The sequence below is a fragment of the Scyliorhinus torazame genome, chromosome X (assembly GCF_047496885.1).
Source record: "Scyliorhinus torazame isolate Kashiwa2021f chromosome X, sScyTor2.1, whole genome shotgun sequence".
NCBI lineage: Eukaryota > Metazoa > Chordata > Chondrichthyes > Carcharhiniformes > Scyliorhinidae > Scyliorhinus > Scyliorhinus torazame.
Window position 1 is genome coordinate 15,371,353 of NC_092738.1, and position 25,693 is coordinate 15,397,045.

The window sequence follows — 25,693 nt, forward strand, 5'->3', positions numbered from 1 at the left end:
TGTGCAAATTAGTAGTTAGTTTTGGGGGGGGGGGGGGGGGGGGGGGTGGTTGAGAAGAGATCTGGGTTGAAATTCTCCGGTATCTTTGGGGGCCGGGCCCCAACCTTAAGGGGCTAGGCCCGTGCCGGACAAATTTCCGCCCCGCCAGCTGGCGGAAAAGGCCTTTGGTGCCCCGCCAGCTGGCGCGGAAATGACATCTCCGGGCGGCGCATGCGCGGGAGCGTTAGCGGCCGCTGAAGGCATGGAGGGAGTCTCTTCCGCCTCCGCCATGGTGGAGACCGTGGCGAAGGCTGAAGGGAAAGAGTGCCCCCACGGCACAGGCCCGCCCGCGGATCGGTGGGCCCCGATCGCGGGCCAGGCCACCGTGGGGGCACCCCCCGGGGCCAGATCGCCCCGTGGCCCCCCAGGCCACCCGCGCCGCCTTGTCCCGCCAGTAAGGTAGGTGGTTTAATCTACGCTGGCGGGACAGGCATTTTAGCGGTGGGACTTCAGCCCATCCTGGCCGGAGAATCGCGGGGGGGGTGCAACCGGTGCGGCGCGATTCCCGCCCCCGCCGAATATCCGGTGCCGGAGAATTCAGCAACCGGCGGGGGCGGGATTCACGCCAGCCCCCGGCAATTCTCCGACCCGGCGGGGGGTCGGAGAATCTCGCCCCCCATTCTGATATTTTCCTGTCGCAAATCCCGTTATGGCCTTATCCGAGTTTCCGGCCTCAGCAGGATTTGCGCCAGATTGTTAACGGGGCTGGAAAATTGCCCCCATTGGCTCAGCTAAACGTTTTCCCCTCCGATACAGTGTTGGATTTCTTGTTGGACAGAGGGATGCAGCACGTTACACAAAATCTGCAGGAAAGTCCAGTCTTAGTCACATGGGTCAAGTCACAAATTTGGTTTTGCTGCCACATTATCTGGCACTCTGTGTTGATCAGTATTACAGCATTATGATACACTGTTTATATGTACTGTATGGATCGATCAACATACGAGGTAGAAGGGAATATGAATGCTATGCCAAAAGGGTGAGGTACAAGGGGTGGGCGCATGCATGTGTCAAACATAAATATCAATATAAGACGTGTTGGACTGAAAGGTCTTTCCCTCTGCTGTAGACTCAATGCAATTCTTTGTATCCATATCAGAGAGAATAACACAGCCACCCGGCAGGCCTTTACAAGGATTGCAATGTACCCGAGGGGTTGGTAGGATAACACAAACTGTTACAGTTAAGAGAAGCAACAAAAACCATAATTGCTGGGGTTAAGAAATAAAATCAAGAAATGGTGGAAACACACACAGCTACAAAGAGAAAGACAGGCTGACGTTTCACGTAAAGACCCTTCCTCAGGCCTGAACATCTTCATGGGAAATAGTAGCTTATCTTTCTTCCTTCAGATGTGGCAGGTCTTGTACAAACACAGAAAATGTTGGAAACATACAAGAGTGAAGATTAAGCTGTTTACACAGTCCACTAAATCCCTGAGAGCATGACACAGTGTCTAGCAGCTGAAGTTCCCACATAACTCTCTCCCATTTGAGCTTCTTGGGTACAAACGATGGGAAGAGAGCATATTGCTGAAAAAGACATGGAAGTATGCGCATATATGGATGCACACAGAGGTTAATAGATAACCATTAGTGAGATGGACAACAGTAATTGAAGTAAGGGCTTGGATGGCATCATAAATCACAGGGGGAAAGTTTGTTATTAAGTCTTGTCTCGCATTGAGAGGGAATTTTAAAATATATATATATTATTCCAGGATCCATGACACCATTATTGATGCATTCTGAAACATCATGTGAAACAGAACATAGAACATTACAGCGCAGTACAGGCCCTTCGGCCCTCGATGTTACGCCGACCTGTGAAACCACTCTAAAGCCCATCTACACTATTCCCTTATCGTCCATATGTCTATCCAATGACCATTTGAATACCCTTAGTGTTGGCGAGTCCACTACTGTTGTAGGCAGGGCATTCCACGCCCTTACTACTCTTTGAGTAAAGAACCTACCTCTGACATCTGTCCTATATCTATCTCCCCTCAATTTAAAGCTATGTCCCCTCGTGCTAGACATCACCATCCGAGGAAAAAGGCTCTCACTGTCTACCCTATCCAATCCTCTGATCATCTTGTATGCCTCAATTAAGTCACCTCTTAACCTTCTTCTCTCTAACGAAAACAGCCTCAAGTCCCTCAGCCTTTCCTCATAAGATCTTCCCTCCATACCCGGCAACATTCTGGTAAATCTCCTCTGCACCCTTTCCAATGCTTCCACATCCTTCCTATAATGCGGTGACCAGAATTGCACGCAATACTCCAAATGCGGCCGCACCAGAGTTTTGTACAGCTGCAACATGACCTCATGGCTCCGAAACTCAATCCCTCTACCAATAAAAGCTAACACACCGTACACCTTCTTAACAACCCTCTCAACCTGGGTGGCAACTTTCAGGGATCTATGTACATGGACACCGAGATCTCTTTGCTCATCCACACTGCCAAGAATCTTACCATTAACCCAGTACTCCGTCTTCCTGTTATTCCTTCCAAAATGAATCCACTTTTCTGCATTAAACTCCATTTACCACCTCTCAGCCCAGCGCTGCAGCTTATCTATGTCCCTCTGTAACTTGGTCACCTTCTCAAAGAACTCAATAAGGTTTGTGAGGCACGACCTACCCTTCACGAAACTGTGTTGACTATGTCTAATCAAATTATTCCTTTCCAGATGATTATACACCCTATCTCTTATAAACCTTTCCAAGATTTTGCCCACAACAGAAGTAAGGCTCACTGGTCTATAGTTACCGGGGTTGTCTCTACTCCCCTTCTTGAACAAGGGGACAACATTTGCTATCCTCCAGTCTTCTGGCACTATTCCTGTTGACAAAGATGACTTAAAGATCAAAGCCAAAGGCTCAGCAATCTCCTCCCTAGCTTCCCAAAGAATCCTAGGATAAATCCCATCCGGCCCAGGGGACTTATCTATTTTCACCCTTTCCAGAATTGTTAACACCTCCTCCTTATGAACCTCAAGCCCTTCTAGTCTAGTAGCCTGAATCTCAGTATTCTCCTCGACAACATTGTCTTTTTCCTGTGTGAATACTGACGAAAAATATTCATTTAGCACCTCTCCTATCTCCTCGGACTCCAAGCACAACTTCCTACTACTGTCCTTGACTGGCCCAACTCTTACCCTAGTCATTCTTTTATTCCTGACATATCTATAGAAAGCTTTAGGGTTATCCTTGATCCTACCTGCCAAAGACTTCTCATGTCCCCTCCTGGCTCTTCTTAGCTCTCTCTTTAGGTCCTTCCTAGCTAACTTGTAACTCTCGAGCGCCCTTACTGAACCTTCATGTCTCATCTTTACATAAGCCTCCTTCTTCCTTTTGACAAGTGTTTCGACTGCCTTAGTAAACCACGGTTCCCTTGCTCGACCACTTCCTCCCTGATGGCACACAACTTTGCGGCAATATAATCCAATAAAATTCAGTGCAAAAGGCACACCTCTGAAGTGCTTTTATTAACTATGGGTAGATGCACTCGTCATCTTGAAAGTCTGCACATAACGCGTTACCCCCGATTCTCGGAAGGAAGCCCATTGCTATTTAACTGGTAATCTGTTCAGATTGAGACGCCCCTTCCTTCTCGCCCGAGATGGTGAAAAGTTTATTTCTCAACCGTGAAATTCTGCCTGGGTCGGGCCGGGTGGGAATCCCATCCATGCAATTTTAAGCTCCCCCCGCCCAACCCCCCTCAGAACCCGCCTTGCGGGGAGAGCAACATTTTGCCCTATGAATCAGGAGGTAAACAAAGATTTTCCACTCTGCATAAAAACAGAGATATGGAGCAGGAGTCTCCAGTTGCCGATGCCGAAATCGCGTTCGTCAGGAAAATCCCAGTTTGTGCTGAAATTGGGGGCCGCATTGTTTTTACAATGCTCCGCCCCCCTCGAAAACGGCATACTCGTCGGGACACCCTCCCCCGATGGGCCGAGTTCCCGACGGCGTGGAACTTATCCTTTTTTTTCATGAACCTGGCGTGGCGGCTGCGGACTGAGTCCAGCACCGCCACAGTCGGAAGGGAGCCATTCCGCAGGCAGGGGGGGCTTTGCCGGGGGCTGGGGGCACTAGTGGAGGGTGGTCCGGGGGTGGCAAGTGGGATTACTGGGGGACATTATGTGGCAGGCCATGCTACAGGCGCAGCCGCCGGCGTGCGCATGCATGGCCATGGACCCCGCAATTCTCCGGCCGGAGCTGCAGGTAAAGCCGGTTGCTCTACGCTGCCGTCCTCCTAGCCCCCCACCAGACGGAGGATCGGTACAGCTTTTGCACCGTTTTGTTCTGGTGTAAAACGCCACTGTTCACACGCGAGCGTCAGCACTTAGTCTTCAAATCGGAGAATCCAACCCATGAAATCCGAATGCTGGTGGGACTTGGAAATAAAATTGAAATAAGCTCTGAAAGCACTGGCTTGGTTGCTCATGGCAACAAGGGCAAACAGGGCCTATTCCAGTACTGAAATAAAAACAGAAAATGCCAGAAAAACTCAGGTCTGGAAGCATCTGTGGAGAGAGAAACAGGGTTAATGGGTGGAATTCTCCCATTCTGGGACGAAGTTCCATGGTGGGGGCAGGAACGTGGAGTGCTTCCTGCTGCAGAGACCGGTGAGATAACACGTGATTAATTATCGTATCAAAGCGTCATATTGAAAAGGCACCCATCATTGACTGAGCCACTCGTGAAGAAAGAAGATGGATGATAATGAAGATGGAAAAGGATGATGGAATACTCGGAGGTTACTGGATGGACCTTCCCCCAGGGCACGGATACTGGAAGGTCTGCCTGCAGATGCTCCGCCCCTATTTAATGCTGTGGTGTTCCGGGGCCCAGAGTTGCAGGTGGCTTCCATCCTACACTCTGCAGGCAGCCCCAGACATTGTACGGGTGAGACCCGGCGTCTGCATCCGTCTGTTCCAAACGTGTTTTGCGGCGGCATACTTTCCCGCTGGTTTCCTGGAGAATCAGGTGTGGGTGGAAGATTCTGGTCGGGCCTTCATCTGCCCACGCTGGCGTTCAACGAGCTTTCCGACTCACCATGGCAGGCACCAGCGGAAAATCTAGCGGGAAATTCACACAGGCTAAAACCGATTTCTGGGCCTCCCACCATAATCTCCCACCCCTCAGACCCGCCATTACACCCACCAGCAAGGTCTTGGGAGAAAATCTGCATCCAATACGACTATTTGGAAATGAAGAGAGGTGGGTTTTATGCTGTTGAAAAAGGCAGGTGGAGCAAAAGAGGTCAGGGCTAGGGACATACCTCAGTACTTAGAACATATAGAACATAGAACAGTACAGCACAGAACAGGCCCTTCGGCCCTCGATGTTGTGCCGAGCTTTGTCCGAAACCAAGATCAAGCTATCCCACTCCCTGTCATTCAGGTGTGCTCCATGTGCCGATCCAATAACCGCTTGAAAGTTCCTAAAGTGTCCGACTCCACTATCACAGCAGGCAGTCCATTCCACACCCTAACCACTCTCTGAGTAAAGAACCTACCTCGGACATCCCTCCTATATCTCCCACCCTGAACCTTATAGTTATGCCCCCTTGTAACAGCTACATCCACCCGAGGAAACAGTTTCTATCCCCCTTATACTTATAGATGGATCTTTAATATTGGACACATGGGGCGAAATTCTCCGGTATCGGCGCGATGTCCGCCGACTGGCGCCAAAAACGGCGCAAATCAGCCGGGCATCGCGCCGCCCCAAAGGTGCGGAATGCTCCGCATCTTTGGGGGCCGAGCCCCAACCTTAAGGGGCTAGGCCCGCGCCGGACGAATTTCCGCCCCGCCAGCTGGCGGAAAAGGCCTTTGGTGCCCCGCCAGCTGGCGCGGAAATGACATTGCCGGGCGGCGCATGCGCAGGAGCGTTGGCGGCCGCTCACGGCATCCCCGCGCATGCGCTGTGGAGGGAGTCTCTTCCGCCTCCGCCATGATTGAGACCGTGGCGAAGGCGGAAGGAAAAGAGTGCCCCCACGGCACAGGCCCGCCCGCGGATCGGTGGGCCCCGATCGCAGGCCAGGCCACTGTGGGGGCACCCCCCGGGGCCAGATCGCCCAGGACCCCGGAGCCCGCCCGCGCCGCCTTGTCGCGGGACAGGCATTCTAGCAGCAGGACTTCGGCCCATCCGGTGCCGGAGAATTCGGCAACCGGCGGGGCGGGATTCACGCCAGCCCCCGGCGATTCTCCGACCCGGCGGGGGGTCGGAGAATCTCGCCCACGGTGATTCCTGATCGAAATTAGTTCTAATTTCGCTGCTCTTTAGTAATGGGCACAAATACGGGGCTGACCATGGTAATAGAAGCACAAGCAAGATTATACTGACCACTTGAGTATGCTGCAGGCCTAACTTGCCATTCGATTTTCTTGCCTGCTTTCCTGGAAATACAGATTCGCACAATTGGCAGGATTCTCCGTCCGTGCACAGCAGCGGGATTCTCCCGTCTGGATTTGGCAGAGCACCAAATTCTCCGTCCTCACTAGCAGTGGGAGCGGGCCGGGCCCACAACAGAGAATCCCGGCCAATTGTTTCGAAGAGAGTGACAACCCACAAGTACCTCAGCCCCGGGGGTCACTTTCAAATATGCAAGCCCAGAGGTTGAAATAAATCGCACAGTGGGGGCAGCAAAGTAAAGGTTGATCACACCCTTGCTTAATTTCCATCCATGTGTACTTTCTGGCAGACGTCCCAGTACAACAAATTGGCTAAAATTCCTGATTCGCCACTTCTTAGCCCAGGGACATCGAAAGCCATCTGAGGGGCCCCAATTGCTGCAATGTTGGAGATGAGCTCACTCAGCCAGACAGGGGAGCAATGTGGGAATCTTTTGATCTGGGAGATTTTGGACGACACAAAGGAGTTTTACCAGTATAGTAGCACATTAAAATAATGGAATTGCTCCTGCTTTATTAAAAAAAATGCTTCATAGTACACTCCATATTCAAGGACCTGTTATTTTTGATTTTATTCCTCTTGGAAATATATATTTTCTATGTCTGAAATACAATTCCCCAAGGAGAAGGTGTGGCAGAGGGGTTCAGGAAGAAGATTCCAGAACATGGGAAACAGGCAGCTGCCAATAGTGGGGCAAGGGGAGGAGAAAGTAACACCTATGGCCCGAGCCAACGGAACAGAGATAGGAGGAAGAACCACAGAATCCCAACAGTGCAGGAGGCCATTTGGCCCATTGAATCCACACCAGCCCTCTGAAAGAGCACCGTACTTAGGCCCACTCCCCTGCCCTATCCCCGTAACCCCCATCTAACCCGTGGACACTAAAGGGCAATTTAGCATGGCCAATCCACCGAACCCGCACATCTTTGGATACTAAGGGACAATTTAGCATGGCCAATCCACCAAACCTGCACAACTTTGGACACTAAGGGACAATTTAGCATGGCCAATCCACCGAACCTGCACATCTTTGGATACTAAGGGACAATTTAGCATGGTCAATCCACCTAACCTGCACATCTTTGGACACTAAGGGACAATTTAGCATGGCCAATCCACCTAACCTGCACATCTTTGGACACTAAGGGACAATTTAACGCGGCCAATCAACCTAACCTGTACATCTTTGGACACTAAGGGACAATTTATCATGGCCAATCCACCTAACCTGTACATCTTTGGACACTAAGGGACAATTTAACATGGTCAATCCACCTAACCTGCACATCTTTGGACACGAAGGGGCAATTTATCATGGCCAATCCAACTAACCTGCATATCTTTGGATGCTAAGGGGCAATTGATCATGGCCAATCCACCTAACCTGCACATCTTTGGACGCTAAGGGGCAATTGATCATGGCCAATCCACGTAACTTGTACATCCCTTGACACTAAGGGGCAATTTAGTGTGGCCAATCCATCTACCCTGCACATCTTTGGGTTGTGGGGGGGTGAGACCCACGCAGACACGGGGAGAACGTGCAAACTCCACACAGACATTCACCCAAGGTCAGAATTAAACCCGGGTCCCTGGCGCTGTGAGGCAGCAATGCTAACCACCGTGCTGCCCAAGAAATGCAAGGGTGGAGGAGGGTACAGAAATAAGAGGGGAGCAAGGCCAAGAACGGTGACCATTCTAAATTGGAGGCGCGGGAACGTGGAAGAGCGGTAATGGTGGAAGATTGAGGATGGGAGACTGGCCAGGAGAGCACCGAATTAATCAAAGCTGTGAATGAGTGGATCATCTATAGTTTGCATTTTAACATTTCAGCTGATTTTTGGGGGAAAAAAAGGTTTTCTTTGAAAATATGCTGGGTGTTTGTTGTTAAAAGGAAAGGGTTAAAAACTGTTGGCACGTTGCTGGAGAATTTCTCTCTTGCCAAATCTCAGAGTCTCGGCCTCTCACAGCTGCCGGCCACTGTAGGCAGCTCAAGACATTGTAAACCTCACTGTAGTAAAGCACAACTGTAAGATTTTATTAGTGGGAAGCTGGAAAAAATGACGAGGGTTGATCTGGATCAGTCCAAGGGTGGGACCAGTAATTTTTTTTAAAAAAAGGTTCTGAACTGGAATATCAAAAACAAACAGCACTCATGAGCACAGGGGAAAACCAAGCCAGACGTGGGAATTTAAAAAGGCAAGCGGCTGTTTGTAGCACCGAATGGGCCTCGCTGTTTTCTAAAAGCATGCACATGATTTCTGTGAGGGAACACATGGAAAAAATGATTTTCTGTAAAAGACAGTTGGGTGCCAAATACTTCCCACCAAGATAATCTTGCAATATACACGAGAGAATAAATGGGACATTTTATAGAAAGAGTAAAGAAAAAAAAATTGATAACTATTATGAGCCCTGCTGTTAAACGTTTGACTTTACTGTGGGCCGCAGGGTGTGGTACACCAAATGTGGATAAAATGCTCCCGCTAGCTCAGAAATCACCAGTTTAGCGTTAGAAACGAGATGAAGAGATGACTTCACACATCTTGCGCAGTACCTCAACGACGCGATAATTGCGACGGAAATCCAGCTTTAAAACTCTGAAGTCAAAGTGCAAAAGCAATCTCGGCAGTTGACTCAATCCCACAAATCCATTTTTCCCTGCAATCTCAGCAGCGGTTCTCCACCTGTACGATCTTCCTTTCTGCGCGATCCCGGGCAGAGTGGGTTACTCAGCCGTGCGAGTCATCAACACAGAGCCCAATCCGGTGCTCATCTCACAAAAAATACAGAAAATACAGTGCCCGAGTCTGCACCGACACATGCAAAACATCGGACCTGCCGACCTAATCCCATTTACCAGCACTTATTTTATTCATTTTTATTGGTTCATGGGAGGTGGGCACCGCAGGCTGTGCCAGCATTTACTGCCCATCCCTAATTGCCCCTTGAGGGAGCATTTAAGAGTCAACCACATTGCTGTGGGTCTGGAGTCACATGGAGGCCAGACCAGGTCAGGATGGCAGATCTCCTTCCCTAATGGGCATTAGTGAACCAGATGGGTTTTTACGACAATCAACATGGTCATCATCAGACTTGCAATTCCAGGTTTTTACTGAATTCAAATTTCACCATCTGCAGTGGTGGGATTTGGTTTACTAGAACCAGTGACAAAACCACTACACCACTGCCTCCCCATAGCCTTGAATGTTATGACGTGCCAAGTGCTCATCCAAGTACTTTTTAAAGGATGTGAGGCATTCCATCTCTGCTATCCTCCCAGGCAGTGCGTTCCAGACCGTCACCACTCTCTGGGCAAAAAAGGTTTTCCTCACATCCCCCTAAAGCTCCTGCCCCTCACTTTGAACTTGTTCCCCCTCGTAACTGACCCTTCAACTGAGGGGAACAGCTGCTCCCTCTCCACCCTGTCCATGCCCCTCATAATCCTGTCCACCTCGATCAGGTCGCCCCTCAGTCGTCTCTGCTCCAGCGAAACAACCCAAGCCTATCCAACCTCTCTTCATAACTGAAATGTTCCATCCCAGGCAACATCCTGGTGAATCTCCTCTGCCCCCCCTCCAGTCCAATCACATCCTTCCTATGAAGTGGCGACCAGAATTGCACACAGTGCTCCAGCTGTGACCTCACCAACGTTCGATACAACTCCAACATGACCTCCCTGCTTTTGTAAATGTTGTATGTGAGGCGATGATAAGCTTGCCCTGGTCCATGGGTGAGGCCTTTGTCATTTTAACTCCCAGGGCTCATTTCAAGATACTAGGCCCGACTCCCACTTGAACCTGGCATTAATGACATCAGGCCAGATGGCATGGGTTGGGTGAACACCATAAGAGGATGTGGCCGCACATGTTCGGAAATGGTCCCCAGCATTCAGGTTAAGTGGCAAAGCACTCAGCAAGGGTGGGAAGGCCAGGGACCGAGGTTTTCTTGTGTGGGGCCTGCAAGGAAACATTTAAAAAATTAAAACAAAACAACATTTTCTACCCTATTCTGCTTTCTCCCCATAGCCTTTGACCCCATTCTCCCCAAGTGCGATATCCAGCCACCTCTTGAATATATTCAAAGTTTTAGCATCAACTACTTCCTGTGGTAATGAATTCCATTACCACACTCTTTGTGTGAAGAAATGTCTCCTTATCTCTGTCCGAAATGGTTTACCCTGAATCCTCAGGCTGTGACCCCTGGTTCTGGACACGCCCACCATTGGGAACATCTTCCCTGCATCTACCCTGTCTAGTCCTGTTAGAATTTTATAAGTCTCTATGAGATCCCCCCTCATTCTTCTGAACTCCAGCGAGAACAATCCCAACCTAGTCAATCTCTCCTCATATGACAGTCCCGCCATCCCTGGAATCAATCTGGTAAACCTTTGCTGCACTCCCTCGAGAGCAAGAACATCCTTCCTCAGAGAAGGAGACCAAAACTGCACACAATACTCCAAGTGTGGCCTCACCAAGGCCCTGTATAATTGCAGCAACACATCTCTGCTTCTATACTCGAAACCTCTCACAATGAAGGCCAACATACCATTAGCCTTCTTTACCGCCTGCTGCACCTGCATGCTTACCTTCAGCGAATGGTGCACAAGGACACCCAGGTCCCACTGCACTCCCCTCTCCCAATTTACAACCATTCAGGTAGCAATCTGCCTTCCTGTTTTTGCTTCCAAAATTAATAACCTCACACTTATCCAAATTATTCTGCATCTGCCATTGCTTTGCCCACTCGCCCAACCTGTCCAGATCTTGCTGTAGGATCCCTGCATCCTCGTCACAATTCACCCTCCCACCTAATTTGGTATCATCTGCAGACTTTGAGATGTTACATTTTGTTCCCTCATCCAAATCGTTGAATATATTGTGAATAGCTGGGGTCCCAGCACCGATCCCTGTGGTACCCCACTGGTTACTGCCTGCCAATTTGAAAAGGACCCATTAATCCCTACTCTTTGTTTCCTCTCTGTCAACCAGTTTTCTATCCACCTCAATACATTTCCCTCAATCCCATGCGCTTTAATTTTGCACAATAATCTCTTCTGCGGGACTTTGTCAAACGCCTTCTGAAAGTCCAAATATACCACATCAACTGGCTCCTTGTCAGCTGTACTGTTTACATCTTCAAAGAATTCCAACAGATTTGTCAAGCATGATTTTCCCTTCATAAATCCATGCTGACTCTGACTGATCCTGCCACTGCTTTCTAAATGTTCCGCTATAAAGTCCTTGATAATGGATTCAAGTATTTTCCCCACTACCGATGTTAGGCTTACTGGTCTATAATTCCCTGCTTTCTCTCTACCTCCTTTATTGAATATCGGAGTGACGTGAGCTACCCTCCAATCTGCAGGGACAGTTCCAGAGTCTATAGAATCCCGGAAGATGACCACCAATACATCCACTATTTCCAGAGCCGCCTCCTTAAGCACTCTGGGATGCAGATTCTCAGGCCCTGGGGATTTATCAACCTTCAATCCCATCAGTTTTCCCAGCACCATTTCTCTACTAATGTTGATCTCTCTCAGTTCTTCCCTCTCACTAAACCTTTCATTCTCCAACATTTCTGGGATCTGATTTGTGTCTTCATTTGTGAAGACAGAACCAAAGTATGTATTTAATTGCTCAGCTATTTCTTTGTCGCTTACTATGCATTCCCCTGTTTCTATCTGTAGGGGGCCTACATTTCTCTTTACCAAAGCATGTACCTGTCAGGCAGGGAGGAAGTGGTCGAGCGAGGGAACCGTGGTTTACTAAAGCAGTCGAAACACTTGTCAAGTGGAAGAAGGAGACTTATGTAAAGATGAGACATGAAGGTTAGTTAGGGCGCTCGAGAGTTACAAGTTAGCTAGGAAGGACCTAAAGAGAGAGCTAAGAAGAGCCAGGAGGGGACAAGAGAAGTCTTTGGCAGGTAGGATCAAGGATAACCCTAAAGCTTTCTATAGATATGTCAGGAATAAAAGAATGACTAGGGTAAGAGTAGGGCCAGTCAAGGACAGTCGTGGGAAGTTGTGCTTGGAGTCCGAACAGATAGGAGAGGTGCTAAATGAATATTTTTTGTCAGTATTCACACAGGAAAAAGACAATGTTGTCGAGGAGAATACTGAGATTCAGGCTACTAGACTAGAAGGGCTTGAGGTTCATAAGGAGGAGGTGTTAGCAATTCTGGAAAGTGTGAAAATAGATAAGTCACCTGGGCCGGATGGGATTTATCCTAGGATTCTCTGGGAAGCTAGGGAGGAGATTGCTGAGCCTTTGGCTTTGATCTTTAAGTCATCTTTGTCAACAGGAATAGTGCCAGAAGACTGGAGGATAGCAAATGTTGTCCCCTTGTTCAAGAAGGGGAGTAGAGATAACCCCGGTAACTATAGACCAGTGAGCCTTACTTCTGTTGTGGGAAAAATCTTGGAAAGGTTTAGAAGAGATAGGATGTATAATCATCTGGAAAGGAATAATTTGATTAGAGATAGTCAACACGGCTTTGTGAAGGGTAGGTCGTGCCTCACAAACCTTAATGAGTTCTTTGAGAAGGTGACCAAACAGGTGGATGAGGGTAAAGCAGTTGATGTGGTGTATATGGATTTCAGTCAAGCGTTTGATAAGGTTCCCCATGGTAGGCTACTGCAGAAAATACGGAGGCATGGGATTCAGGGTAATTTAGCAGTTTGGATCAGAAATTGGCTAGCTGGAAGAAGACAAAGGGTGGTGGTTGATGGGAAATGTTCAGACTGGAGTCCAGTTACTAGTGGTGTAGCACAAATGTTTGTCATTTTTATAAATGACCTGGAGGAGGGCGTAGAAGGATGGGTGAGTAAATTTGCAGATGACACTAAAGTCGGTGGAGTTGTGGACAGTGCGGAAGGATGTTACAAGTTACAGAGGGACATAGATAAGCTGCAGCGCTGGGCTGAGAGGTGGCAAATGGAGTTTAATGCAGAAAAGTGTGAGGTGATTCATTTTGGAAGGAATAACAGGAAGACGGAGTACTGGGCTAATGGTAAAATTCTTGGCAGTGTGGATGAGCAGAGAGATCTCAGTGTCCATGTACATAGATCCCTGAAAGTTGCCACCCAGGTTGAGAGGGTTGTTAAGAAGGTGTACGGTGTGTTAGCTTTTATTGGTAGAGGGATTGAGTTTAGGAGCCATGAGGTCATGTTGCAGCTATACAACACTCTGGTGCGGCCGCATTTGGAGTATTGCGTGCAATTCTGGTCGCCGCATTATAGGAAGGATGTGGAAGCATTGGAAAGGGTGCAGAGGAGATTTACCAGAATGTTGCCTGGTATGGAGGGAAGATCTTATGAGGAAAGGCTGAGGGACTTGAGGCTGTTTTCGTTAGAGAGAAGAAGGTCAAGAGGTGACTTAATTGAGGCATACAAGATGATCAGAGGATTGGATAGGGTGGACAGTGAGAGCCTTTTTCCTCGGATGGTGATGTCTAGTCAGCATGGCTTTGTGAAGGATAGGTCATGCCTCACAAACCTTATCAAGTTCTTTGAGAAGGTGACTGAACAGGTAGACGAGGGTAGAGCAGTTGGTGTGGTGTATATGGATTTCAGCAAAGCGTTTGATAAGGTTCCCCACGGTAGGCTATTGCAGAAAATACGGAGGCTGGGGATTGAGGGTGATTTAGAGATGTGGATCAGAAATTGGCTAGCTGAAAGAAGACAGAGGGTGGTGGTTGATGGGAAATGTTCAGAATGGAGTTCTGTCACAAGTGGAGTACCACAAGGATCTGTTCTGGGGCCGTTGCTGTTTGTCATTTTTATCAATGACCTAGAGGAAGGCGCAGAAGGGTGGGTGAGTAAATTTGCAGACGATACTAAAGTCGGTGGTGTTGTCGATAGTGTGGAAGGAAGTAGCAGGTTACAGAGGGCTATAGATAAGCTGCAGTGCTGGGCTGAGAGGTGGCAAATGGAGTTTAATGTAGAGAAGTGTGAGGTGATTCACTTTGGAAGGAATAACAGGAATGTGGAATATTTGGCTAATGGAAAAGTTCTTGAAAGTGTGGATGAGCAGAGGTGTCCATGTACATAGATCCCTGAAAGTTGCCACCCAGGTTGATAGGGTGGTGAAGAAGGCCTATGGAGTGTTGGCCTTTATTGGTAGAGGGATTGAGTTCCGGAGTCAGGAGGTCATGTTGCAGCTGTACAGAACTCTGGTACGGCCGCATTTGGAGTATTGCGTACAATTCTGGTCACCGCATTATAGGAAGGACGTAGAGGCTTTGGAGCGGGTGCAGAGGAGATTTACCAGGATGTTGCCTGGTATGGAGGGAAAATCTTATGAGGAAAGGCTGATGGACTGGAGGTTGTTTTCGTTGGAGAGAAGAAGGTTAAGAGGAGACTTAATAGAGGCATACAAAATGATCAGAGGGTTAGATCGGGTGGACAGTGAGAGCCTTCTCCCGCAGATGGAAATGGCTAGCACGAGGGGACATAGCCTTAAACTAAGGGGTAATAGATATAGGACAGAGGTCAGAGGTAGGTTCTTTACGCAAAGAGTAGTGAGGCCGTGGAATGCCCTACCTGCTAAAGTAGTGAACTCGCCAACATTGAGGGCATTTAAAAGTTTATTGGATAAACATATGGATGATAATGGTATAGTGTAGGTTAGATGGCTTTTATTTCGGTGCAACATCATGGGCCGAAGGGCCTGTACTGCGCTGTATTGTTCTATGTTCTATGTTCTAGCACGAGGGGACATAGCTTTAAATTGAGGGGAGAAAGATATAAGACAGATGTCAGAGGTAGGTTCTTTACTCAAAGAGTAGTAAGGGCGTGGAATGCCCTGCCTGCAACAGTAGTGGACTCGCCAACACTAAGGACATTCAAATGGTCATTGGATAGACATATGGACAATAAGGGAATAGTGTAGATGGGCTTTAGGGTGATTTCACAGGTCGGCGCAACATCGAGGGCCGAAGGGCCTGTACTGAGCTGTAATGTTCTATGTCCTATCTCTTTCTCATCACATATCTGTAGAAACTCTTAGTGTCAGTCTTTATGTTCCCTGCAAGCTTCCTTTCGTATTGTACTTTCCCCTTCTTAATCAATCCCTTCGTCCTTCCTTGCTGAATTCTAAACTGCTCCCAATCCTCAGACCTATTATTTTTCTTGGCCAATCTGTATGCTTCTTCCTTGGATCGGATACTATTTCTAATTTCCTTTGTAAGCCATGGATTGACCTTCTTACCCCCTTTGCTTTTATGCCAGACAGGAATGAACAGTTGCTGTAGTTCCTCCATGCATTCCTTGAATGTTTGCCATTGTATATCCACTGTCATCCCTTTAAGTAACTCTCCCCAATCTATCAAGGCCAACTCACGCCTCATGTCCTTACAGTTCCCTTTATTAAGATTCAGCACCCTAATCTCTGAATCAACTACTTCACTCTCTGTCATAATACACACCAGTATATCATGGTGCAGACACACACTGATGGACACACAGTGGGACCAATCAACATGCACAACACCGCAGCCAATCACCAGTGAGAGCACACGCACTATAAAGACAGGGGACATCAGAGTTCCCGCTCATTCGAGTAGCAGCTAGCTAGGAGCACAGAGCTCACAGCCTGCAACACAGACATTCACCATGTGCTGAGTGCATCAACTGGTTAGGACAAGGCAAAGGTCTTTAGTTAAAGCTGGTATTGTATTTACCCACAGTTCAAGTATGTTTAAATAGTTAACCTTTTGATAAAATAGTGTTGCACTACTTCAAGTGTTGGTGACCTGTATGTGATCCAGAACACCCAACACATCACTCTCCACCTTGATAAAAAATTCTGTCATGTTATGGTCGCTCATCCCCAAGGGGTCTCGTACAGCCAGATTGTCAATGATTCCCTTCTCATTACACAGTACCCAGTCTAAGATGGCCTGCTCTCTAGTTGGTTCCTCCACATATTGGTCAAGAAAACCATCCCGTATACGCTCCAGGAATTCCTCCTCTACGACATTGTGGCTAATTTGATTTGCCCAATCTATGTGAAGATTAAAATCACCCATGATCACCGATATTCCCTTATTACATGCGTCACTCATTTCTTGTTTAATGCCATTCCCAACCTCACCAGTGCAGTTTGGGGGTCTATATATGACACCCACTAATGTGTTCCTAGTGATGTTGCTACCAGACATTGTGCGCACACTGTGAAATAATCAACTGGGCCTGAACTATGTCATCAGACCTCAACTGTTGCAGCCCAGCTGGCTGCCTAACCTGCGTCCATCAAAATGGTGCTTGGCCTTCAACCCCATACACGGCCTGATGTTCTGGGGCACTACTCAATGGAGATACCGAGAAAGCTCAAAATATTCGTACCCAAAAGTTCTTATTTTTAAAAAAACGTACTGACAAACTCGGAGGTGAAAATGCTTTGGACAGAATACTGGCCACACAGTGAGTGAGTCGAGGGATAACTAAACCCACTCGATTCGAACATACACCCAATATCAACTGGTGATAATTTAGCTTTTACGTGCAGTTGGGCCCAGCAAACCTTATCCCCCAAGATTAGCAGCATTTATTGTTCAAAAATACTACTTTCAAAATACTTCGCAAAAATAGGGAAAGATAAAAGTATCACATTTCTTGTAATAGCTTGGAAATAAAAATAGAAAAAAAAGGTTCCCATGAAAAAAAGACACTCATTTTCAAATCTCAGGACCTCATCCCATTTTTAAACTCAAATGCTGCCGCTGTTCTCCAGGGACAGAAAAGATTGTGGGAGAAGAGATGTTAGGTTAGGCCACAGCTGGAGTGCTGTGTGCCGTTCTGGTCGTCACACTGTAGGAAGGATGTGATTGCACTGGAGAGGGTGCCGAGGAGATTCACCAGGATGTTGCCTGGGCTGGAGAGTTTCAGCCATCAAGCGAGGCTGGGGTTGTTCTCCTTAGAGCAGAGGAGGCTGAGGGGGGACCTGATCGAGGTGTATAAAATGATGAAGGGCATAGATAGGATAGACAGGACGGTACTTTTCCCCTTAGTAGAGGTGCCAATAACCAGGGGCATAGATTTAAGGTAAGGAGCAGGAGGTTTAGAGGGGATTTGAGGATAAGCTTTTCACCCAGAGGGGGGTGGGAATCTGGAACTCGCTGCCTGGGAGGGTGGGACAGGCGGGAACCCTCACAACATTTAAGAAATATTTAGATGAGCACTTAAAACACCCCAACACACAAGGCTACGGGTCAAGTGCTGGTAAATGGCATTGGTGATTGATGGCTGGCATGGACAGGTTGGGCCGAAGGGTCTCTTTCCATGTGTCCAAACGCTCTGAATCACTCTGACTCCATGGAAACACACAGCAAGTTCTACAAAGAGAAAAGGAGTTGCACAGAATTTCGAAGAGAAATTATTTACAATAATCTTCATTAGTGTCACAAGTAGGCTTACATTAACACTGCAATGAAGTTACTGTGAAAAGCCCCTAGTCACCACATTCCGGCACCTGTTCGGGTACACAGAGGGAGAATTCAGAATGCCCAATTCACGTAACAAGCACATCTTTTGAGACTTGTGGGAGGAAACCAGAGCACCCGGAGGAAACCCACGCAGACACGGGGAGAACGTGCAGACTCCACACAGACAGTGACCCAAGCCGGGAATTGAACCTGGGACCCAGGCGCTGTGAAGCAACAGTGCTAACCAGTGCTAACAGTGCCTGCCTTTGTCTGCTGATGAACGATATGTACGTTGGTTTATAAATTTCACAGGCACCTGATACTCTGCCCAAGTGGCCTTGTCAGTGACACTCGCAACGCATGAAATAATTTTTTTTAAAAGGTTGGCAAGTCGTTTGGAGACAGACAAGGAAAGCAAAAAAAAAAAAGAAAGCAAAGCCAAGCTCAATGCTATCTTCACCCAAAACTGACGATCACACACTTTGCAGGAGACCATTAAATTAAAAGTGAATCACCCTCAATTAAATCAGCTAAAATGTGCCGCGGGCATTTACCCTGGATCAAAAGAAGATAAATCTAATTCAAAGCTGCAATCAAGGTAAATCCTCCCCAGATTATGAACCGTACAAAATTGTGTGACATTTTACATGTCCCATGAATGATTCACAAGAGGATATTAAACTGTAAGCTCTGGTATTCCCTCCTTAAATTCTCTATTTCTCTCCATTCCTTTCAGACACTCTTTAAAGCTGATCTCTGGTGGCACTGCTGCCTTAAAGCGCCAGGGACCCAAATTCAATTCAGACTTTGGGTGACTGTCTGTGGAGTTTGTACGTTCTCACCTCGTCTGCGTGGGTTTCCTCCGGGTGAACGAACAAACAATCCAGCTCAGGAACAGGCCCTTCGGCCCTCCAAGCCTGCGGCGATCACGTGTCTGGTGCTCCGGTTTCCTGCCACTGTCAAAAGCTGTGCAGGCGTTGGGGGGGGGCCACGGATCGAGAGGTTGGGGCGCCATTTTAAGATCGTGCCCAGTCTTGCTGAAACTCTCTACACAGGCGAAGGGTTTCGTGCAAGACGAGGTGTTTTTGATTTTCTGTGGCGGTACTATCAACCTTGCTTTGAAGTGAAGATGTGACAAAGGAGCACGTTGAGCTAAACGTCTCAATTTATAGTTTAGTCCGCTATTTGAAAAGTTTGAAAACTTTACATCCTCCCCCACTTCACGCTTGCTCTTCTTTCACACAAGGTGGACGAGGCCGACATCAATGTTTCTCAGTGTCGACTGACAGGCAACAGCTTGTGTGGTAGGGCGAGGCTCCATACCAAATTCTTCCTTTCCCCCGGCCCGCTCCCTGTCTCCTGCTGATGGTTGCTATGAGAGGTAAGGAATGCTCAAAGAATTGGAAGGTGCATCACAAACAATGGCTGAACTGGTGAATCAATCAAGGGGGAAATCTATTTGGCACCATCATTCGAAAAAAGCACAGTTTCATCTCCTGGGCCTTGAAGTTCTGAAACAAGTGGAAGAAACAGCAGATGGCTCATTTTTTGATCAGCACTTATGCAGACATTTCTCAGACCAGCTGCTGTCAAGAGGCGGTTGCACATTCGAATGCTGGAAGGAACATTTTTCTGGTTGGAGGCACTCATTACTGAAGCTGAAGCGGCTACAAATTCCTCCACATGTCATATTTCCCCAATGGGGAAATCATAATGGTTACAAGACATTGCTCCCGAGACAAATGTAATTCATAGAGGGATTTCTAGCTAAGACTGAATATTGGCTGCTAACTCATACAATCACTAACCGAGCTATACAGCAAACTGAATGATTATAACAAGCTGGATACCCCCTCAAACACAATAGCACCGACAAACATGCCTGTAATAAGCTGCATTACTTTACAGGTATGTATTTGATATTTTAATAGTGATTTGAGGCCTTGGTCCCATTTTTTCTCAACTTATGAGGAGAAAGGGCAGCACATTGAAAATTGGTAATTTTTTTCATATGCATCCCATAAAAGTTTGATCCAAACATTCAAATTTCTTGGCAATCTACTTGCACATTTATTTGGATACAACTACATTATAATTATATTACATTCTGCAGCTTACCCATCACAGTGGGCATGCTACTCTGCAAGAGCTTGGCTATTAAAGAGAACTTTTGTTAAGTCTACTTAAAAGTGGGGCTTGTTCTAAATATCATATAAACGTTGATTTTGACCTTAATTCTGCGACGTAACAGACTCCCTTTTGTACTCTGCAAAACAACACAATCAAGACCAGCTTTTACTTCGCCACCTACATCAGGATTTTGAGAACAGGCGACGCCTACTTCATGTCTGCAGATCAGGCGGCATTGCATTCCTGAAGGAATGTGTTTGGCGTGGCAAGCCATTAAATCATTTGCCGGGTCCCGTGTTCAAACTGCTACTAGAAACAATTGGGACTGGGCGGGCTGCTCAATGTGCAATCATCAGACTGCTTGCTGAAGCAACCCTGCGTGCCCACAGGCTGACTCAGTGGCACATGCCAGTGTTGGAAAATATTCTGTGTTCCTGCACCTCATTACTTTTTTCACCGTGATGGTGAATTTTTTCCAGATGGTGCAATGAGTAAGGGCGTTGTCTGGTGAGGCTGTACACAGATAATAATAATCTTTATTATTGTCACAAGTAGGCTTGCATTAACACTGCAATGAAGTTACTGTGAAAATCCCCTCGTCGCCACATTCTGGCGCCTGTTCGGGTCACAGAGGGAGAATTCAGAATGTCCAATTCACCTAACAGCACGTCTTTCGGGACTTGTGGGAGGAAACCGGAGCACCCGGAGGAAACCCACGCAGACACGGGGAGAACGTGCAGACTCAACATAGACAGCGATCATAGCTGTGATTTCTAGTCCACACTGAAAGACCTGGGGCGTCATTCTCCGACCCCCCGCCGGGTCGGAGAATGGCCGTCGGCCGCCGTGAATCCCGCCCCCGCCGAAGTCTCCGAAGGGAGAAAAGTCGGCGGGGCGTTAATGGCGCCGCTGCCGCGGAGCATGTCACGGGTCTGCGCAAGGCAGCCGATTTTCGGCCTGCCGATATTCTCCCTTCCGGATGGGCCGAAGTCCCGTCGACGTGATGACCGTTCACGTCGACGTGAATCAAACCTCCTTTTCATCGGCGTGACCCGGTGCTCCAGGCTCACGCCGACCAGCGAGGAGGTGAGTGACGGCCTGGGGGGTTGGCTCTGGGCAGGAAATGGCGTGGCCGCAGACTGATTGCGTGAGGAGAGGTGTGTCTCGGCTTGTGGGTGTGTGTGTGCGTGCGGGGGGGGGGGGGTTAGAGTAGGCTGGGCTCCGGGGGAGTGCCGGGAGGGGGTCCGTGCTGGGGTGGAGGTTGGGGGGGGGGGTCCGTGCCGGGGTGGAGGGTTGGGGAGGGGGTCCGTGCCGGGGTGGAGGTTGGGGGGGGGGGGGGGTCCGTGCTGAGGTGGAGGTTGGGGAGGGGGTCCGTGCTGGGGTGGAGGTTGGGGAGGGGGTCCGTGCTGGGGTGGAGGTTGGGGGGGGGGTCCGTGCTGGGGTGGAGGTTGGGGGTTGGGGAGGGGGTCCGTGCCGGGGTGGAGGTTGGGGGGGGGGGGGTCCGTGCTGGGGTGGAGGTTGGGGGTTGGGGGGGGTCCGTGCTGGGGTGGAGGTTGGGGAGGGAGTCCGTGCTGGGGTGGAGGTTGGGGGTTGGGGGGGGGTCCGTGCTGGGGTGGAGGTTGGGGAGGGGGTCCGTGCCGGGGTGGAGGTTGGGGGGGGGGGGGGGGGGTCCGTGCCGGGGTGGAGGTTGGGGGTTGGGGGGGGTCCGTGCTGGGGTGGAGGTTGGGGAGGGGGTCCGTGCCGGGGTGTGTGATGGGAGGGCAAATGAGTTGGTCCACCTGGCCAGGTGCCAGCCTCCAACAGTTGGACCCATGCAGTCCATGCCACCTGGCTGGGGGGAGGAGGGGATATGGGCAATGATGACATGTCGTCGTTCCCCTCCCCCCCACCAGGCCGTCATGTTTTCAGACCATCCAGCGATGTTGGCCGCCGTGGTGGCAGCCGCTCATGTCTATGTTGCCCTGGATGAGGAGGAGGAGGAGGAGGAGGAGGAGCGTGCCAGAGAGGCGGCGCAGGCTGCCGCAGAGGGGCAGGCGGCAGCCGCCCAGGCTGGAGGGACACCTGACCGACAGGACGAGGAGGGGGAGGAGGACGTCGCGGCCCCACGGCAACGGAGGCACCCGAGGGCGCCCCGTGTGTACCGGCCCCGGCAGTCATACCAGGACCTCACGGACCGGGAATGCAGGAGGAGACTCCGGACGAGCCGGGAAACTGTGGCACACATCTGCCACCTGCTGGCACACCTGTCACCGCGTGGCACTGGCGGGGGACACCCTCTCCCCGTGTCCGTCAAGGTTACGGTGGCCCTGAACTTTTATGCAACGGGGTCATTCCAGGCACCGAGTGGGGACCTGTCCGGCATATCGCAGACATCGGTGCATCGGTGCATCCGGGCAGTGACAGATGCCCTTTATGCCATGGCGCACCGCTACATCCGCTTCCCCGTGGACCGGGCCAGCCAAGATGCCCGGGCCATGGGCTTCTCTGCCGTTGCCGGGGTCCCCATGGTCCAGGGCGCGATCGATGGGATGCACGTCGCCGTGCGGCCACCTGCAGAGAACAGGGCCGTATTCACTAATAGGAAGGGGACCTATTCAATGAACGTACAGGTGGTCTGCGACCACCGCATGATGATCCTGCACGTCTGCGCCCGTCACCCAGGCAGTGTACACGACTCATTCGTGTTGTCGCGGTCATCCATCCCCGGCATGTACGAGGGACGCCATCCCCGGCTGAGGGGCTGGTTGCTGGGCGACAGGGGCTACCCATTGCGATCGTGGCTGATGACGCCTATACGGAGGCCACGCAATAAGGCGGAGAACCGCTACAATGATGCCCATGTAGCGACAAGGGGAGTGATCGAGAGGTGCTTTGGCGTGCTGAAGATGCGTTTCAGGTGCCTGGACCTCTCTGGGGGCGCCCTCCAGTATCGGTCAGATAGGGTCGGCCGCATCATTCTGGTGTGCTGCGTCCTGCACAACATAGCCCAGCAGAGGGGCGATGTGCCGCAGGCAGAGGAGGGCGGAGTGGAGGAGCAGCAGGAAGAGGCCCAGTCCTCCCCAGATGAGGGGGATGGGGGCAATGGTCAGGGCAGACGGGGTAGACACAGGCGGGTGGCTGTCCACCGTTACCGGCTGGCCCAGCGGGCACGGGACAGACTGATAGCCGCCCGCTTCACTGACTAGATGGGCGTGGGAATCGGGTAGTATGGCCACAGACCGCACACCATGACAACAGCCGACCACCCACACCCCCCACCCATCCACCCACCCAGCACCCTCACCCCCCTCCCCAACCCCACACACCGCACCCGCATGCACACCACCCCCCCCCCCAATTGCCGATCCACCGGCGGCACAACGGGCCGGGCTCACCCAGTTGCGGGTGGATGCGTGTCTATCGCAGGCCATGGAGGATGATGACAACCCGCCTCCGATGAGCTCCTGGCTCTACATCGTTGGACTATGTCTGACCCATGGCCACAGTACCACCATCCACCCGGACCATCCCTGCATGCGGCTGTGACACTGCAGCGCACGGTCCCGTCCTCTGCCCGGGGGATGTTGATGGCGGCCCAGGGGGAAGGGGGCAGACTCACCTGGGGCTGAGGTAAGACCACCCGTCACACACACTTGCGCTCAACGTACATGACACGCCCGCACACTTTGGACAGAGCACAAAGGCAGCTTCGGTAGGTGTAACATTGACTTTAATAACCAAAGGAGTTCATGCACGTGCCCTAGCCCCTAAAACTCATCTGTGCCCTGCACCCGTGCCAACTTACTCAGTGTCTAATTGTTTGGCCTTACGGGCCCTTTGACTACGTCTACGTGGTTCCCCAGACGGTACAGCAGAACTGGAGGTGGACTCCTGTGATTCCTGCCCTCTGACACTGGATCCCTTTGGCGGCCGTTTCCTGTGGCGTCCTGGCCTAGATGGGCCAGGCTGCGGCCCGGGCGACTGGGATGGCGAGCTGCCAGCCTGTCCTGCCCGTTGCCCACCCGATGCACCTGGGACGGAAGGGGGGGAGTCCGAGGTGTCGCGGTGTACCGGGACCTCCCCTACAGAGGGAGCCGGGACGGACCACACCACCTCCTCCTCCCTCGGGGTGCCCGATGGCCCCCAGGCCTCTACATGGGTGGGGGATGCGAACGGACTGGCCATCCGACGCGCCCCCGACATCTGGCGCTGCCAGTCCTGGAGGCCCGTGCTGGTATCGACAGGGGTCTGCAGGTTTGCAGCCATGGAGCCCAGGGGGTTGTCGAACCCTGTCTGTGACAGTGCGACGCCGGCTCGCACATGGCCACTGGCGCCGATGCCCTCAGCGATGGCCTGCTGAGACTGGGCCATGGCCTGCAGAGACTGGGCCATGGCCTGCAGAGACTGGGCCATGGCCTGCTGAGACTGGGCCATGGCCTGCTGAGACTGGGCCATGGCCTGCTGAGACTGGGCTATGGCCTGCTGAGACTGGGCCATGGCCTGCTGAGACTGGGCCATGGCCTGCTGAGACTGGGCCATGGCCTGCTGAGACTGGGCCATGGCCTGCTGAGACTGGGCCATGGCCTGCTGAGACTGGGCTATGGCGTTGAGCGCCTCTGCCATCTGGCGCTGGCACTGGCTCATGGCCTCCTGTGAGAGGGCAGCCATTTCCTGGGCCACAGACGCCGCCTGCACGGAAGGCCCCAGGCCGCGCAAACCGTTCCCCATGTCTGACACCGTCGCACCCATTGCCTCCACCGCGGACGCCACCCGTGCGGTGTCAGCCTGGGTGGCACGCATGACCGGGACCACTCCCAGCTCCTGGACGCGGGTGGACTCCTCCACCTGCGACCGCAGCCGCCGCAAGCCACCCGTCACCCTATTCGCTCGTCTCCGGGTCGGTGGTTGCATCGGATCTATGTGTGGGTGTGGTAACTGCAGGAACCCGGGATCCATTTGGGCGGCAGATGTTCGCTTGGCCTGGGCTGCCCTCCGACCGCCCGGTCCCTCTGCTGCTCCTACCTCCACCTGCTGTACCGGGACGGCTGTGTTGTGCGCACCAGTGAGTGTACCAGACGCCTCATCACTAAAGTGCCCAACCGTGGTGAGTGTTTCTGCGATGGTGGAGGGTGTTGGTGACAGCAGTGGCGTTGTGTCGTGCTCTTCGTCCCACTCGGAGTCCATGTCACTTTGGGGTGGGGGTTCGTCTCCACCCATCCACTCTGAGTCACTGTCTGGTATTTCGTCTTCCCGGGTAGGGGTGTCCCGGGTTGTGCTGTCCCGGGTCGTGCTGTCCCGGGTCGTGCTGTCCCGGGTCGTGCTGTCCCGGGCCGTGCTGTCCCGGGCCGTGCTGTCCCGGGCCGTGCTGTCCCGGGCCGTGCTGTCCCGGGCCGTGCTGTCCCGGGCCGTGCTGTCCCGGGCCGTGCTGTCCCGGGTCGAGCTGTCCCGGGTCGTGCTGTCCCGGGTCGTGCTGTCCCGGGTCGTGCTGTCCCGGGTCGTGCTGTCCCGGGTCGTGCTGTCCCGGGTCGTGCTGTCCCGGGTCGTGCTGTCCCGGGTCGTGCTGTCCCGGGTCGTGCTGTCCCGGGTCGTGCTGTCCCGGGTCGTGCTGTCCCGGGTCGTGCTGTCCCGGGTCGTGCTGTCCCGGGTAGTGCTGTCCCGGGTAGTGCTGTCCCGGGTAGGGGTGTCCCGGGTAGGG

General features: G+C 51.2%; 1 protein-coding gene across 3 annotated transcripts in view; it reads right to left on the bottom strand.

Moving 5' to 3' along the window:
- LOC140405364 (biogenesis of lysosome-related organelles complex 1 subunit 1-like) overlaps nt 1–25,693 on the bottom strand; it is a 127,513-nt gene that overhangs the window by 63,305 nt on the left and 38,515 nt on the right. Inside the window, exon 1 of one of the 3 annotated variants that reach the window (XM_072493680.1) lies at nt 18,732–19,366. The exons of the other annotated variants lie outside the window; for them this stretch is intronic. Coding sequence (XP_072349781.1) covers nt 18,732–18,904 — 173 coding nt within the window. The 5' untranslated portion in view covers nt 18,905–19,366. Of the gene's footprint in view, nt 1–18,731; nt 19,367–25,693 lie in introns of those variants that run through there. 3 annotated transcript variants of the gene reach the window in all.